This window comes from Eulemur rufifrons, chromosome 2, assembly GCF_041146395.1.
Source record: "Eulemur rufifrons isolate Redbay chromosome 2, OSU_ERuf_1, whole genome shotgun sequence".
In the NCBI taxonomy this organism is placed as follows: Eukaryota; Metazoa; Chordata; class Mammalia; order Primates; family Lemuridae; genus Eulemur; species Eulemur rufifrons.
In genome coordinates this window covers 33,139,135-33,156,599 of record NC_090984.1, presented here as the reverse complement: position 1 = coordinate 33,156,599, position 17,465 = coordinate 33,139,135, and the positions used below count along the sequence as shown (strand labels likewise).

General features: G+C 33.2%; 1 protein-coding gene across 4 annotated transcripts in view; it reads right to left on the bottom strand.

The window, feature by feature from the left end:
- The window catches only part of VPS13C (vacuolar protein sorting 13 homolog C), a 163,929-nt gene that overhangs the window by 5,058 nt on the left and 141,406 nt on the right, over window positions 1-17,465 (bottom strand). For 2 of the 4 annotated variants that reach the window (XM_069483234.1, XM_069483243.1), the window contains 8 exons: window positions 17,296-17,377; window positions 16,184-16,297; window positions 15,329-15,404; window positions 13,775-13,938; window positions 12,454-12,499; window positions 10,010-10,133; window positions 9,513-9,627; window positions 4,578-4,666 (listed from right to left, as the gene is read on the bottom strand). In XM_069483234.1, coding sequence (XP_069339335.1) covers window positions 4,578-4,666; window positions 9,513-9,627; window positions 10,010-10,133; window positions 12,454-12,499; window positions 13,775-13,938; window positions 15,329-15,404; window positions 16,184-16,297; window positions 17,296-17,377 — 810 coding nt within the window. Of the gene's footprint in view, window positions 1-4,577; window positions 4,667-8,765; window positions 8,790-9,512; window positions 9,628-10,009; window positions 10,134-12,453; window positions 12,500-13,774; window positions 13,939-15,328; window positions 15,405-16,183; window positions 16,298-17,295; window positions 17,378-17,465 lie in introns of those variants that run through there. The other 2 variants (XM_069483250.1, XM_069483258.1) reach the window with 1 other exon arrangement.

The following is a 17,465-nucleotide window of genomic DNA, read 5'->3' as shown; positions in this document are numbered from 1 at the left end:
GCAACAAAGTGAGACTCTGTCTCAAAAAAAAAAAAAAAAAGTTTCTTGTTTTAGAGTGACACCCTAGTGGTGAACAGAGGGAGGCGGCACAGAGACGGGCGGCAGACAACCAAAGCAGCAAACCACAGCAACTGTCCAATCGGGAGACACTAAAGGGCCTCAATTACAGCAGGGGCTTCAAGAAGAGAGAAGAAGGGTTAGATTCCAGATGTTTAGAAGGTAGATGAGAATGAACTTGGTGACCACTGGAGTGTGGGGAATTAAAATAGACCCCGGCACTGTATTTCTCAGCAGAGGTGCCACTGAAATTTCGGGCTTGTGTGAGATGGTGCTGTACACTGTAGAAAAGTTCAGCAGCCCTAGCCCCAGCCTAATATATGCCAGTAGTGTCCTCCAGTCACTGTGATAACCTCCAATACCCCCATACTTTCCAAACACTTTCTAGGAAGTGTATCCCACTCCCCCACCCCTGGCCCCAGTTGAGAATCAGATGATAGGGCTAAGAGTTAAAGATGGCTGTTACAAACCCTTGTGCCAAACACAATTCACTATTCTGAATATTTTACACTCTTTCTTCTCTTGACTATCCCAATAATACTACTGTTCTCCTACCATCTTAGGTCTCCCTTCATTCTCTTCCTATTGTTCCATATTTACCAGGCTTCAAATCTTGGTCGTCTTCTATTCAACACACTCTCTGAGTGGTCTCTGAGATTTCAACTCTAATTCTTTATCTAAACTCTAATTGTCTATCTATCTATCACATACATATGTACGTACATAGGTGTGTGTGTGTGTGTGTGTGTGTGTGTGTGTATATATATAAAATATCTAATCCATCCATCCATCAATCTATCTTTCTATATCTGTCCCCCTGACTGCTGAGGCATCTCCACTTTGGTATCTCAAAACTAGGTCAAACTAAGTTACAAAACAAAAACAAAAAGATCACCTTTTCTTCTCAAATTACTGTAAATGTAACAGGACAAAAACGAGACAGTCATTTTGTCTTTCCTTCTCCTCAACATCCAATCAGTCACCAAGCCCCGGCTCTTAAGTCTACCCACTATTTCCACCCCCGTTCTTTGAGTTTAGGCCCTTACCACTTCCTACCATGGTAACTGCCACAGTCAGTCCCCAAGATTCCCCATCCCCTGGTATATAGCCCTGTATAATCCCCAGCACTGTGACTATGATGGATGATAAGGTTTTGTTACATGGCACTGATGACTTTTAGCAAAAATAGTTTATGTAGGTGGGCCTGACCTAATCACATAGACTCTTTAAATCTGAGTCAGAAAACAAGAAGCCATAGATTCAAAGCACGCTTGCTGGCTTGAAGATGGAAGGAGCCACACAGCAAGGAATGAGGGTGGCCTCTAGGAGCTGAGAGTAGCCCCCTGCTTGACAGAGATCAAGGAAACAGGGATCTTAGTCCGACAACTGCAAGAAACTGAATGCTGCCAACAACATTAAATGGGCTTGGATTCGTGGTGATTTGTCGTGCAGCAACAGAGAACTTTAACAGTCTCTAACTGGCCTCCCTGCCTCCAGTCTAACCCTCTTCCAATCCAGCATCCAACCTGCTGCCAGAGATCTTTCACAACTACACACCTCATCATATTACTCCTTGTTTATAAGTCGTCAGTGAGGAAGAAAAAAGAGATTACTCATGTGTACTATGTGCATATAACAGACTGTAACTTAAAACATTGATTCTCCATCACATTAATGATAAAACCTAAACCCTCATGATCTCACGAGCAGCCACCTATGACTCTAGTTTCATCTCCCGGAGCTTCTCCATTAACATCCCACCATCCAGCCATTCCATACTCAGCATACTGGTCAAAGTGCCAGGCTGTTTTATGCCCCTGCTTGCCTCTTGTTTACCAGTGTGACAACTCCATACTCTGCAAGACTCAGCTCAAGCACTCCCTCAACTAAAAGGCCTCCCTGACACCTTCCCTATGACATTTTAGTCCCCACCTTACTGGACAAAGAGTTTTTCCTATGTTCTTGGAGTCTCTATATGTTATTTTTTCTTAGCAGCTATCACACTATGATGTCACTGACAATTTGTAGGTTCCCCCCTTCAGATGCAGAAGGGACAGAGATGTAACTTTCATCTCTGTGTCGCTGTATCTGTCATATATTGATGGTTAAAAAGATTACTACAATAAATTATTGAGGAGTTAAGACCAATTAGTGGAGCTATAGCCTAAGAAATTTAGGTCATGAGAACTTGTGTTTTGGTTCTAAAAACTCATAAGAAAAAAAATAATGCGACCAAATTCTGGGTGAATTTCAATATGGAAAAATTAAAAGTGTTACATATTAGAAAACCAAATATATAATCATTAACATGAAAATAATGCATTGGATAAAAAGGGTTAATATCATTATGTAATGCTCTTTAAATTCCGTAAGAAAAAGACTAATATACCAATAAAAAATGAGTAAAGGATATGAACAAGTAATTCACAGAATAGAAAGTACAAATAGATATTAATATATTAAAATTTTCATACACATCCGTCATCAAAGAAATGCTAATTAAAACAAAAATTATTTTCCATCCATCAATCTAGCAAAAATAAAAATTTAAATGATAATAGATAATCTTAGCAAAACAGAGAAGAAAGGATACTTTCATATATTGTGAGTGGTATGTAAAAAACTGATATAACTTTTCTGAAGAAGAACTTGGCAATGTACAGAAAGGACCTCAAAAATCTTTACAACTTTTAAATTAACAATCCCACTCTTTAGAATTTGTTCTGAGAAAATAATAGAAAACAATTTCACTGCAAATATATAAAATATTGGGAAAAAGAAAACCGAATGTCAAATAGTAAGGGAATATCTGAATAAATTATAGTATACATACAAAAGCAATATTATATAGTCACTAAAAATCATGTTGTCAAAGAATAATGGTTTGGGAAGATGATCATAGTATATTGTTACATGAAAAACTTACATTATTAAAATGTATATAATGCATTTTTTTGTACATAGTTCAAGAGTTCAAGAACAGCCTAAGCAAAATAGCAAGACTCTGACCCCATCTCTACAAAAAAAATAAAAACAAAAATTAGGTAGGTATGGTGGCTCGTGCCTGTAGTCCCAGCTACAGGCTGAGGTAGGAGGATCACTTGAGCCCAGGAGTTCAAGGCTGCAGTGACCTATGGTCGCACTATTGTACTCCAGCCTGGGTGACACAGTGAGATATGAGACCCCATCTCAAAAAAAAAGAATACTGAATTTGGAAGAAATGTTACTACTTTCATGTAACCATTCATTAAAGGTCAAACAGATTAGCATAATGATAAATACCTCAAACAAAGAAATTTCTGTTAAAAAGAGTCTACTAAAGCTAGTAGGGAGACTAAGTCATTGCACTGGTCAGGAGTATTATTTTATTCATTGCCTCCTAAAAAGCTCCATCAGTGACTAAATTTAAAATTACTATGATTTTTCAATTTACTTGAAGGAAAACCAGATATATACTGTATACAGTAATATTCCTACAGAATGTCATGAAATCAAACAAATACTAAAGTAGTATTACAAAAAAATCTAAATGATTCCCATTGTCTTGTATTGATCTATATAAAAGGAATATGACAAAGAATTAATACATTGCCACTCTCAGCTAAGTGCAATACATAGTACAAATGAACATTGTTTTTTGGTTTAATCTAATGAAGACAATATAAAATTATGGGCATAAAAATAAGTAATTACTTGTCAAATGCATAAAATCTGCCTTTTAGAGATTGTTTTGTAGATATTTTTACCTCTTAATTAATGGGCAAATCATATGACTAGATAAGACCAGTTTACTTTTTCTTTAAAAAAACTTGTAGGTTTCAAAGTACAAAATTCTGTTACTCAGTTTTCCTTTCTTTCCTTCTCATCTAAATATATTTAAACACAGTAGTGAGAAATTTATTTAGATTTTGCCTACTATAAATAGTACTGTGCCTTAATCCTACAAAATACATCACTTATGAAGTTCTGAAAATTATTAATCTATAATTATAATTTGGGGATATAAGTTTATTATCTAAGGTAAATCCCAGGAAAATAAGCTTAGTAGTTTAGTCAAAGTTCTTTTATTTGGAAAAATTATCTACCACTCCAAAATACTTACACACAGAAATAATGCCCTTCTTTAAAAGGGGTATGCTATTCACCTCAAATAAAATCTAGTAAGAAAAAATGATTCATGAATTAACACTCCATAACTGGATTTGTAATTCACATATAATGGTATCACCACTGCAGGTATGAACCCTATTCCAGACTCTGTCTCTCAGTAGTTGTATAACTTGGATAAACTCCTAAATCATATTAAATCTCAGTTTCAGTATCTCTAACATGAAGGAGTTGGAATAGATGACTTCAAAGGACTTACTTAGATCTGTATTCTTGTGATTCTATGAAAATTAACATATACTTCATTGACACTGAAGTATAGTTCTCCAAACCCTCTGCCATTTTAGCCTTTAAAATTCTTATGATCTACACAACTAAGTTGCATTTGAAAAAATATCACTTCAAGTTAATACCTATTAGTAACCATAAGGATTGTCCTCTTGCTTCCAGGAATAGCACAGTGGTATTGATAAGTCTCGCCTTCCAACTTTTTGATATGCTTCTGAAAGAGAAACAAGACTCAAAATTCGGGAAGTATGTGCATTCAAACAGCATTTACAATACCATATATTAGCTAATTATAACAACAGTGTTAGGACAAAGTTTATTAGAAACAAAAGTACAATTCTACAAATTGGCATATGAAGCTAGAAAAATATTCATAGCATATGTATAAATTAACTTCTACTGTTGCATTAAAATAAAAAAGTGTATTAAATGCTTACCAAGTTATCTTCTTGAAAAATGTATTTTGTTCTATAGTAACTTAGAAATTTTAAAATATCTACCAGAAATAATTACATATTTTAATTAAATAACAAACATGCTAATATAAAACTACTGCATTAACATCACAGAGGTTCTTAGACATCCATGGCAGGACTTTGGAGTGGGTCTATGAACCACCTAACATAGAATATAAAATTTTGAAAATGTGGTTCTGCAACTTTTTTTAGAGGACAGTTCATGCTTTTCACCAAACTTTTTGAAGCAATCTGTGGTCCCTCTCAAAGGTTAAGACCCACTGATTTACACAGAGGTAGACATTATACATATAATAAAATTCCAAGATAACTGATGTTTAATGGTTTTGAACATTTGGTCTTATAGATTAATCAGGCATTGAGGAGTTTATTTCTATAGCAAACTATATTTCTGATAGAAAAGAAAATGGAATGACAATATTAATATGGACATAAAGAATTTCTAAGATTTCAAAATAGCTGGCACAATTTATTTCTAAAGACAAATCAAGCATAAAATAATTCAAGTATAAATAGTAGCCCATTAAAATACATTTATTTTCAACTGTCTCAAAACTATTGTGACTTGAATTAGTCAACACACATTAAAAAACAAGAGATTTTATAATGAATGCTAATGAAACAGTATTGACATCTATAATGCATGACTGAAAATCAGACAATATATATGAAAATACAGAACATAAACATACTGAATACATTAAGACTTTAACATTTTATAACTAAGACTATAACACCAATATTATTAAAAGGATAGAATACTCAATATAATCACAGCAAAGAAAGTACACTTGATGTTAATATTTCAATGCTTGAATATACATTTTTAAAAGATGCGTGGTTCCGAGTCATTCTGTGACAATTACAAAAAGCCAAAGAAGAAATGGGATCTCATCTTTAGAATGAGTCTTCTAAAGAAGAGAGTGTGGATTTCATCACTATAGTTACTTAACAGTTCACCTGTGTGAATTACCTAAAATCTTTTCATATTTATGTCTCAATGTCTTCAAAGAGAAAATGAGAAATGAACATAATAATTTAGTGCATTCTCAGGCTGAAATTTAAATATGTTAAAATATTTAGATTTGAGATACAATACCAGAAATACTACCCACTTTCTATCTTGTATGCATTTTCATTAGTTATCAGGCTATTGTGCTTCAAGCCGTTGAGAGCTTTTAAAGTACATTTATCACCATAATACATTTTAGAAAACCTTGTTTTCAGCACTATTAAAACTCCGCTGCATTCTAAGATTCAGATTAAGATATTCAGTCACTGAAAGCAACAGACAACCAGATTAGTTGATAAAATGTTCACTCTTCCTTCTCATAATGAAACTTAAGGAATTTAACAATACTTTGTAAAAGTCCTTTACCTAGTAATTCAGTTTTTTCAAATAAATTCTAAGGAAATAAATATAAGATAAAAAAAAGCAAAATGTACAATGATGTTTGTCACAGCATTATTACTGTTAGTAAAATAACAGAAACAACTGTAATGTCAAGAATTAAGAATCACCAACTAGACAATGTAAGATTACCACAATAGATGGTAATGCAAGAATTAAAAATGTCAACGAAGCATTTCTAAGAACATAGAAAAATTTAACTAAAAAGAAAAAGGAACACCATTTTAAATACTGTATGATCCTAAGTATGTGAACCAAAATGAATATTAAATAAAAAACTGGCTATATATACATAGATACATATATATGGAGAACAGAAGTAGAGAGTATATCCTAAAAATATAGTATATAATTTAGTAACTCTCAAAGCTGAGTATTAAAGAATACAGAGAAATACTCAACAGAAAAACAAAATGGGGATCAAAAGATCCCCAAATAAATTGTTTAGAATGCGCCCATATTACAATAAGGGCCAGGAGGACATAATTATACACTCTGGTGCTCTTTAATATTTATATGTTTTGTTATACTTGGACACTAAAGTATAGAAAGTTTATTTCTTTTGTATATCCAGCACAGTCTAGATAATCAATAAATACTTCTTACTGTATTAACTAATCACAGCAAGATGGACAAAAGATGAAATAGCCTAAATTTCTTAATTATCCATGTCTACACTTGCCACCCTTGGAAAAAACTACCAAGTCTTCTCAATGTAATAATCATTCTATTTCTTCCAGTAATTATAATAATACATTAAAGTCTAAAAGTTGCCTGATATCTTACCAAAAACTAATAAATCAGACAATATAACTATATCTAGCTAAAATAACAAAAAGTTTTTCTTGATGTTTTGTGCTTATTGACATAGTTGTAAAAAAAAGAAGTCACAAGGAAAAAGTTAATAACATAAAAAACTAAACAAAAAGTAAGTAAGCAATAAGTAAAGGAAAAAATCTTAACGAGTTCTAGGAATTCCCAAAAGTCTCATTAAAACAGCAATATATCCAGGAAAATTTAAAAAATGTCACTTTAAGCAAAGAATCTGAGGAAGGGTAATTATTAGTAATGATTTAAGACAACACCTTGAATTAGTTATTGTGCTTGGTTCCCACAGAAAACTATACATGCAGTGACATTTTTGTCAACCATCAATTATGTAGGCACAAGAAAAGTTCATCAGTTACTCAAAATATTTACATGTTTTGTTACACTTGGTCCCTTAAGGACAGAGTCATTTCTTTTGTATACCTAGCATAGGCTGGTCTTTGGATGTTATTCTTTCCTCTTTGAAGTGCTTGTTTTAAATATAAACTACTCAATTTGTTATTTTGATAACTATGGTTTTCAAAATAAATAATGCAGCTGAATAGTTGTATGTTAACAGTTTCATTCTCTTCAAATATACAACACATTCAGTCTAAGTTTATACTTTGGTTTCAATTTTGGGGAGAAGCATCAATGTTGCTAAGACACTGCTAAATTAAACATTTCCATCATTTATTTAAAAAAAGAAAGTAAAATATAACTTATTTTGAGAATTAAATATGGGGGCACTAATTTCAAGATGATAACATTTTTATTCTCGTTAAGATAATCAATCTTTTTTAAGGATTTCTTCTCTAACGATTTAAAAGCAAAAAGGATTAGTTTATAAAAAGAAAGACATCTATATATTCAATTTGCCTAATTATATTTCCTACTTCTATTTACATTAATTAAACTAATAATTATGAAATAAGAATAACAAGGGGATTCAATTTTTCAAAAGCATAAATGCTAAAGGCCGAGAATGTATATAACTTAATTATAAAATAACTGTCGTTTATTTAGCAACATTACCAAAGGGTTAAAGAAAAAGATAAATTGAGGAATATATCCTCAAAATTCATGTGCCAACTATTGTTTGAGCAACTGACACTTCAATTATTAAAACATATGCCCAATTAGTAGTCCCATAGTTTGATTATACTTAGAGTGACCTGTGAAACAGAAAGCTATGTATTAATAATTCTAGCATTAGGACTCTACAAGCAAAAAGAACACATTCACTAGACTGGACATAGTACTTGTCCTGGTCTTCAACTACCTGAAATGCACACGAACACCATAAGAAAAGATAAAATTTACAAAATGATAGGAAAACTATCCACTTCTGAACTCAATAAAGTCTTTCACCCACTAAATAGAGGAGAAAATTGATTTCCTGCATCCTTTAATCTTTTATACTGATCTTATTCCTGGACAGTATGACTAGGAATACCACCATTTTTATTTGTCATCAAGCCACTACTATAAAAAGTTCAGATGGAGATGAGCGTTGTAAAGAAAATTTCATTAAAATTGACAATCTAATTCACACACAGTAAATACCACAGTTTGTTTTGATTTTTAAGGATGAAATCAAGTAGTAGTATAGGAAACATTTACTCCTGTATTTCCAGTTCTTGCTGTGTAGGCAGAAAAACAAAGAAAATAAAGTTAGAAGCATGCAGAATGATTTTAAAATGGAGTCACATACAATAAAAACCAAAGGCTACGAACAATAAAGAGTCATTTTATTTTAAAGTTCAGGTAGAAAAATATTAATAAATTTCTTTTGGGGGAAAGCCAGTCATGGAAGAATAGCAATTTATATATGTATATATTACCTAAATATAATAAAGTTAAAACTAAAATAAAAGCAAGAAAATACTGAAATTTTTTTTAAGGTTTAACTAGATGATAGTAGTATATCATCTTTTTTTTCCTCTCTTCTAGTTCTATTTACCAAAATAAATCTAAATTTACAAAGTAATGCAAATAAGTTATTTGGTTGGGAGAAATGGAAGCAGTGAAATTCCAACAATTAGCTACGAAGCAGGAAGCCAAAATTAACAATGTAAACTAAATGAGCTATCACAGAAATAGTGATATTGCCTATGACGTCTTTTAACATTATCTATTCTGCACAAAAAACGCCTTGCTCCTGTGCAGAAAAAAATCATCAGTTATTTCCACTGAACATGTTACACTAAAATAAAAAAACAAATAATCAGATTCTACTCTACAAATCATGTGTAATCCTTCAAACAAGTTTATGAATCAGGAACTTTAAGAACCACCTATGAAATCCTGGACCTAGAAATCTTCAAAATTCAATTTCACTCCCGACCATGAAGAACAGAATTTACCTCAAAAATATCATAGCCCTCAGATTCCTGTCTGTCATATGGACGAATAATGCCATCTTCATGGATCAGGCGAGGGGGACGGAGGCTAGACACTTCTTCAGTTGATTCTGCTGCCCTAAATGAGGCATCAGTGTAAATGTAAGAAAATGTGTGAGAATCTGACTCCCAGCCCCCTACCATTTTCTAAAAGAAAATGAAATACCAAAATAAGAAAAGCGGGGACTAGGTCATCTAGTCTTTGTATTTTTGGTGTCTAGCACCATGCCTGGCATACAGTAGATACCAATAAACATTTGCTGAATAAAAGAGAAGCTGAGCCACTAAAAAAATGTCTTTTCTTATTCATTTCTGGTGGCCCTCTACCTCATGAAGCTATCATAGCTTTCAATTAGACTTTAAGATCCTTAGGAGCAGCCAAAGTATGTAAACAATTTATGCACTCCTAGCAACAATTAGCACACAGACACATACCTTGCACACAGTATGCACTCAATTACCTCTGAATGCCTTGGAAGGTACTGCTGGCCATATCTATGATTCCACCAGTTGGACGAGCCACAGCACCCACAAGCCCTTTTCCAATTCCTTTAAAGAATCCAGCAGCTCCTTCCTTTTTGGCACCTTTGGAAAACCAAGGACAATGAATGTATAAAGATATTTTAAAATACTGAACTGTTTTACCCAGGAAGCTTCAAGAATTTGGCTTTCTAAAGAACTTAAAGTTAATCCTATCATGATAAAATAGTGGTACTCAAAGTATGTCAAAAATCCAAATTCTTGGGTCCCACCCCAGAACTACTGAATCAGAAACTCTGGCAGTATGGCCAACAATCTGTGTTTTAATAAGCACTCTAGGTAAGGCATGCTCAAGTTTGGCAACTACTGATCCAAGAGTTTCATCAGTACCTGTTCCTAGAAGGTCTAAGGACTGACCAGAAAACATTCTCTTTTTCTGTGCTGACCATCAGAAGATTTTTCAAGCAGTATACTTTTTAAAAAATATAATAACCTTATTGAAATATAGTAATAGTTCACATATCATAAAATTTACCCATTAAAGTATACAAATTAAATACTTTTTAGTATATTCAGACATGTGTAACCATCACCACAATCAATTTTAGAAAATTTGTATCATCTCAAAAAGAAATCCTATGTACATTAAAAATCAATCCCCATTTCCCCCAAACCCTGCCCACACAATCCTACCCAATTTACCTCCCCTCCTCCCTTCCTCTCCCCACTCCCAGACATAGGCAATAGGCAACCAGCCTAGAGATAATTTCTATCACTATGGATTTGCCTATTCTGGACATTTAATACAAATAGAATCATATAGTATGTGGTCTATGGTGACTGGTTTTTTGTTTTTTTTTTTACTTAGCATTATGTTTTCAAGGTTCATCCACTTTGTAGCATGTACCAATACTTGATTCCTTTTTATGGCTGAATAATATTCCAGTGTATGGATATACCACCTTTTGTTTATTCATACATCAGGTGATGGGTTGTTTTCATCTTTTGGCTATTTTGAATAATGCTGCTATGAACATTCACATACATATTTTTGTGTGAACACCTGTTTTCAATTCTTCTGGGTATTAATGTATACCTAGGAGAATTGCTGGGTCACATGGCAACTCTATGTTTAACCTTTTGAGGCACTGCCAGACTTATTTTCCTCCAAAGTGGCTGTATTATTTTACATTCTCAACAGCAGTGTATGAGGGTTCCAATTTCTCCACATCCTCTTCAATCCTGATTATAGCCATCCTAGTAGGTGTGAAACAGTATTTCATTATAGTTTTGATTTGCATTTTCCTGATGCCAAATAACGTTGAGCAGCCTTTCATGTACTTATTGGCCGTCTGTATATCTTCTTTAGGGAAATGTACATTCATATCCTTTGTCCATTTTAAATTGGTTCATTTGTCTTTTTATTATCAAGTTGTAAGAGTTCTTTATATATTCTAGATATGTCTTTTATTAGCAGATGTATGATTTGCAAAATTTTTCTCCCATTCTGTGAACTATCTTTTCCTTTGCTTGATGGTATCATTTGAAGCCTAAAAGTTTTAAATTTTGATGAAGTTCCATTTATCTATTTTTTCACTTGTCACTTGTGCTTGTGATGTCATATCTAGGAAGGCTTTGTCTAATCCAAATCGTGAAGACTTACTCCTATATTTTCTTCAAAATTTTATAGTTTTGCTCTTACATTTAGGTATTTAATCCATTCTGAATTCATTTTTATATATGGTGTAGGCAGGGGTCTAATTTCTTTATTTTGCATGTGGATATCAAGTTGTTCCAGCACCATCTGTTGAAGACTATTCTTTCTTTATTGAATTATCTGACACCCTTGTCAAAGATCACTTGACTATAAATGTAAAGGTTTCTCAATTCTTAATTATGTTCCACTAATTTATATGCCTATTCTTGTGCCAGTATCACACAGTCTTAGTTACTGTAGCTTTATAGTAAGTTTTAAAATTGGGAAGTGTAAGTCCTCCTACTTTGTTGTTTTTCAACATTGTTTCAGCTATTTTGGGTCTCTTGAATTTCAATATAAATTTTAGGTTTGGCTTGTCAATTTCTGTAAGAAACCAACTGGGATCTTGATAGGAATTACATCAAATGAACAATGTACTTTTTTAATGGGATAAAAAAAACAAAAAAATGAGTTAATTGGTGGTATTGAGGGCCCAAAGGAATCTAGTTTATCTATGGCCTGGCTGAAAATGACATTCAAAGTCTGCATTATAGTCTACTACTTAACCCTCTATTTTCTGAGGAAAATATACTTATTAAACAATTTAAGACTATGAATAGAAAATCCAATCAGTAATTCTCTTAAACATATAGTGGCAGTAACATTTATTATGTTTACCATGCATCAACTCTTTAGACTTTGTATAAGAAGGAAATTTTCTCAACCTACCTTCCACAGGTTTTGTTATTATTCCGGTCACTCCACCAACAACTCCCTGAAAGAGAAATCAATCATAAAGTCTCCATTGACTAGATGGTGCTTAATTTTAAACCAACCACTAGAGGTCTCTACAGACATACTGGAAATAACTTTAAAAAAATTCAGGACTTATTTGATAATGTGAACAAAACATATATAACACATATAAGTAAGCACCATGATTTTACAAATATTATATCATAGTAAATTTTAAATGAAAGTACTTTTCAGGAGCAAAATTTTATAACAGAAATCAGTAAAGCAGGTGGAAATATTTTTTAAATCTGGGCTTGGTACCAATCATCTATGAGACCATGGGCAGTTGATACAAGCTCTGTAAGCCTCAGTTTCCACATGAGTAAAATGAGTAACTTGAGCCAAATAATCTCTAAGATATAATTATAAATTATAATGAGATGACTTTGTAACTTAGTGAAAATGTAGAAAATTTAAGATAAAGGGACTCCCAAGGACAGCAAATAACTTGACAAATACAGCACTTCAGAGAACACAACACACAACATTACAAATCACTGTCACACACAGTGGTTACAGTTTCCTGAAATTATTTCCAAAAATAATACATAAATTCATTAATACATTCTTAATTGTCAAGTAACAGCAGTAACTAAAGCTACGTGTATATTCTATAAACAAACATAAAGAGAACTGCAAGGATATACACTAAATTGAAAAGATGAGGCACCTCTGGAAGGGGGACCTGAGTGAAGAGCACTCCAGCCTTACTTACATTATTTTACTTACTTATTAAAAGGAGAACTTACAAGTTCTCATATTAAAAGGAGAATATCATATGTTACCTCTATAATTAAACAGGATTCATACATTACCTGTATAATTTTAAAAGTACTGAAAAGTAATGAAAGGCAGTTCCCGGTTTATCAACAGTTAACTCTCACACATCCCTCCTGCAGAAATGGTTAATTACCAATGGTCTGAAGACCTCCTCCTCCCTCTAGCTGCCTTCACTACTGTACATCTCTGCTCCTTCCGTCCGCATCTTCCACGCTAGTGCTAACCTGTCATCATGACAGTTTTACTTTAGCCCGACACCAAACCAAGTCTGGAAATATGGGCAATAGATTTGATGGTGATGATGGCGAAGGCGAGTAAAAAGGAAACTAGAAAGCCCATGATTTACCATCACTGCCACTCTGACTAACCCAGACTCATAAGTAACATTCTAAATTTCAAACAACCAGCTAGAGTACATATTTTTAAAGTATACTTAAAAGTTGAGGATTTCTTGAAGATTTAGCAGGAGACTCACTTGCAGGAAGCCCTTTCCCCCTCTGGCAAGGCTGTCTCCAAAATCTCTGGGCTGTCGACTCAACTCTTCTCTTCTTTTTTGCTGATATTCCTTGTCCATTGTAATTGCTGCCAAACCTTTCCCAACAGAACCAGTGATTCGAGATACAACTCCTGCTGCACCACCTATCAAAAGATAGGGATTAAAACCTATAATACACAAGGAACTCAAATAACAGCAAAAAAACACAATCCTATTAAAAAATGAGGAAATGATCTGAAAAGACATTTCTCAAAAGACATGCAAATGGCCAAGAAGTATATGAAAAAATGCTCAACATCATTAATCATCAGGGAAATGCAAATCAAAACCACAATGAGATATCACCTCACTCCACTTAGAATGGTTATTATCAAAAAGACAAATGATAACAAGTGTTGGTGAGGATGTGGAAAAAATGGAACCATTACACACTGTTGGTGGGAATGTAAGTTAGTATACAACCATTATGAAAACAGTATGGAGGTTCCTCAAAGAACTAAAAATAAAACTACCATATGATCCAGCAATCCCACTACTGGGTATACATCCAAAGGAAAGAAAATCAGTATATCAAAAGGATATCTGTCCCCCCATGTTTACTGCGGCACTATTCACAACAGCCAAGATATGAAATCAACATAAGTGTCCATTAACAGGTGAATGGATAAAGAAAATGTGGTATGTATACACAATGGAATACTATTCAGCCATTAAAAATGAAATCCTGTCATTTGTCACAACATGAATGAGCCTGAAGTATAGTATGTTAAGTGAGTGAACTATGTCTGGCACAGAAAGACAAATACCACATGTTCTCACTTATAGAGCTAAAAAAACTTGAGCTTACAGAAGCAAAGAGTAGAATTATGGGGGAGAGAAAAGAATGAGGAGAGACTGGTTAATGGATACAAAATTACAACTAGATAGGAGAAAGAAGTTCTAGTGTTCTATAGCACTGTAAGGTGATGATAGTTAACAATTTATTGTACATTTTCAAATAGCTGGTAGAGAGAATTTTTAATGTTCCCAACAGAAAGAAATGATAAATGTTTGAGATGATGGATATGCTAATTACTCTGATTTGATCATCACACATTGTATGCATATATCAAATTTCACTCCACCACATAAATATGTACAATTACTACATGCCAATTTAAAAAAAAATAAAATAAATTTTAAACAAAAGATTCAGAGAAGTCACATTTCTTTTAACAGCATTATCACAATATACAGCATGCAACTGTTTAACCAGGTGCCTAAAAATCTGCCTCACATAAAAAAATGCAGAAGTTAATTTCTCCCATCTATCAAGAAGAAGAATAAAACTAAAGTACACTGGTTCAATCCTACAAAGACATAAAAAAATACCAGCAGGCCACTGTTGACTTGTATTCCATTTTAAAATAAAGAAACATGTTTTTTAAAAGAGATTGTTAGGAAAGTGATCTCTTTTTTATTAAATATAAGCATAACCAAGAATTTTATAACATAATAAAAATATATACAAATACACAAACATATGATACATACCTACTGTGTGTCCAAAGAGACTTCTTACTCCAATCACTAAACCCTCAGCAAATTCTTCAGGGCCTTGAACAGCACCCTGGCCAAAGAATAAAATTAAGTTTAAGACTTTTAATCTTATATTCCAGGGTTTCCATAAAGATACAGAATCTGCAAAGATCCATAAACATTGTGATTAAACAATTTTCACCTTCTACCCCAAATATGATAGACTATCTATTGTGTTTGAAGATACTTTCAGCCCACATGATCTTAGCAAATTCTATAAGACACAAATCGGATGGCTGTAAATGATTGACTTTAATCAAAATTTGAAGTTGGCCTCCCAGGACAAAGGTTTATCAGACTGCTAAAGCAAGCTGTGCTGGTAACAAGACTAAGAGCCCAGAAATTTTTTACTATCTTGTTCTCCCATGTATCTCTCTGCTTTATTCTTCTAAAACCCTCTCACATTGAGCTCCCAGATCCTTTAAGTGGAGGTGAAGAGATTAGATAAAAGCTTGAATATGAAACAAAGTTTGCTTTTTATGCCCCATTAGTCCTTTCCACAGTGGTGGAACAGCCTTGACACAGTCTTATCTACCCAGCCAGCACTCTAAATATCCTTACAACGACATTAAATCCTGGAAAATGTGGGTGTGTTTTATTGCCCAGATATTAGAAATGCTCACCGAATTCTAAACAATCTTTCAATGTTATCTGACATACTTTTAATTTATTAAATTGATATATTTTTATTATTTTAACATTAAACATTCCATTCTTAAATACAGTTAAAATAAAAATTATTGTTTGTCATTAAAAAATAGAACATCCATTTTTCTATACCTATCCTTAAAATAAAAGAAAGATCAATACCTGGAAGGGTTCATAAAATAAAGCTTCAACTCCTTCAGACAGACCTCTAATTAATCCAAATGGGTTTCCAAGCACATCTAACCCCAAAACAAGGACATACATCTGTTTTAAGAACTAAAGAAAAAAAATAATTAAATTAAGTCCGTTAAAACTGTTGTAAGAAATAATATCATGATGAAATAGAAAAAAAGGGGTTTACTGATAAAATTTAAATTTGTGTTAAAGAAAAGCTGTGGGGCATAACGACCACCACACCCGTTAACTGATCATTCATTAGGTGGCAGGCAATATGCTAACACTTTATATGGAGCTTTCAAATTAGACAGAGCTATGTATGAGGCACAGTCTGCCATTTAGCAGTTATGTGACCTTAGTCAAGTCACTTAGTAACTATGGGCCTTAGTCTTCTCATCTATAAAATGGGGGTCATACTGACTGTGCATGGATAAGTATGCATATTAAATGAATATATAATTCAATAATTGTTAGTCGCTTTTATTACCTTAGCATGACTATTGATATAAAACTAGATAGAGAATAATCAATAACTAAAACAAAAAAGGGAAAATATATCCTTATTTGAATATATTAATATAATAACCATAATGTCCATACACACCATAGGAGAAAGGACGTACCAGTGGTGGAAGAAAAGAGAAATGTCACCCTGCAGTTCCATGGTATAGCAATGGCACCCCAGTAGCCTGCAACAACTACTCCGTCTCTGTGCATACATACGTGAACCACAGAGTAACTGAGGCACGGGTAGGAAACTGGCTTCGAATTTCTCTTGTAATACACTAAATTACACTTAGAAACTATAATCACTGAAGAAATCAAGTGTAATGACTCCAAAATCACTATTCTTCCCAAAGTGGTAAAAGTATAATTGCAATGGAAAAAAGGAACTGGAGGAAATTTTAAAAGGTGTATAAACAGAGGTAGAACTAAATAAATAGAAATCAATCATTCAAGAAAACCATTAAGTAATGAGATTGCACACTGAGGTAAATTAAGTAAACATTACTGCACACTACACAATCACACACAAATGTTTTGTTTTGATATTTTATGAAGTATATGCTTTATGAGCTACTATGATAGGAAATTACCTGTTCACTGTAATGCCTAACAACACTCCACATGAGCTGATCTCTCTTGTAAAATTGATATTGAATTTCATAATAGGCAAGTCTGGAGGAGAAAAAGGAAAGATTAAAAGATACTAAGATTACATGATAGAAAAGGGACTTAAAATTTCAATGATGGGGGGGTGGGGAAA